This window comes from Caenorhabditis briggsae (genome assembly GCF_000004555.2).
Source record: "Caenorhabditis briggsae complete genome, chrII, whole genome shotgun sequence".
In the NCBI taxonomy this organism is placed as follows: domain Eukaryota; kingdom Metazoa; phylum Nematoda; class Chromadorea; order Rhabditida; family Rhabditidae; genus Caenorhabditis; species Caenorhabditis briggsae.
This window is the reverse complement of record NC_013486.2, coordinates 12797507-12798505: the sequence shown is the minus strand read 5'-3', so window position 1 is coordinate 12798505 and position 999 is coordinate 12797507. Positions and strand designations below refer to the sequence as shown.

At 38.5% G+C, this 999-nt stretch overlaps 1 protein-coding gene across 1 annotated transcript; it reads left to right on the top strand.

The window, feature by feature from the left end:
* Window positions 1-272: 272 nt before the first annotated feature.
* Window positions 273-999, top strand: CBG19561 (the record flags this gene model as incomplete). The annotated part of the gene is made up of 4 exons (XM_002646824.1): window positions 273-411; window positions 629-717; window positions 764-824; window positions 875-999. 4 exons carry the CDS (start codon window positions 273-275, stop codon window positions 997-999), a joined length of 414 nt encoding a protein of 137 aa, XP_002646870.1.

The following is a 999-nucleotide window of genomic DNA, read 5'->3' as shown; positions in this document are numbered from 1 at the left end:
AGATCATACTGAGAAAAATCCCTATTTATATATCTTCCTTATATATAAAACGCTAGACGCGTCTGTTGGTCCCGGTGTCAGTCTGTCCGGTTTTGGGTTTTTAAATAAGAGTTTGGCCGCAGCGAAAACTGAACCTGCGACCTCTCGCGCAACGACTGCGCATGCACACACAGGTGATTCGTGATTGACCAATTACAGAAGAAGGGCTATAATCGACCAATTACTTATCTACCGCGAACGAGAGGCTCTACAATTGACCATTCGCGAGCAAAATGCGTATCTTACTAACTGGCCCTATAAAAAGTCCACAATTGAACAATCGCGAAGAAATTCTTGTTTTTTATTTTCCGAATTTCGTTTTCTTACTTTGGATACTTTACTTCTTTTTTCGCCGTTTTCTTCGCAGTTTTTGTTCGCAATCTATTAATTAACATATAATACTATACTAGAATACTGTATAACCATGAATGTATCGTTTTGTTTGCAGAAAAATAGAGAAAATGGCCGGAAGACAAAAGTGGGAAGCAAGAAGCCGAAATTTCGAAAAACTCTGGAAGAAGCATTGCTTCTGTACTTTCAAAAGGTAAGAAGCGTCCAGAAAATCCGAATTTTTAATCTAATTTTTCAGGGTGCCAGAAAATCTTAATTTTTTTGTATGTCGACTGGGCACTCCGGAAAAACGCAACTGAGAATGAGGAAGGAAAAAGTTCTGGAACAGTGGGTAAATGTGAAAACGAATATCAGAGAAAAAAGTTGATTTCAGACGGAAGTGTTAAGTTCGCGGATTTCGAAAAAAATTTCCAGTCGATCAACTTGTGACAGAGGTATAGTACAAAAAGAATTGGGAGCTTAAAATCTAGATAATTCATTTCAGTTACTTCGAAGCAACAATCAACATCATCTTCGGCTCATCCTAAACGACTGAGGCAAAAATGGACAAAACGAGAAGCTCCGATGCCGTTTCAGCCAGTTCGACAACAGCGGAAGAGAATAATATAA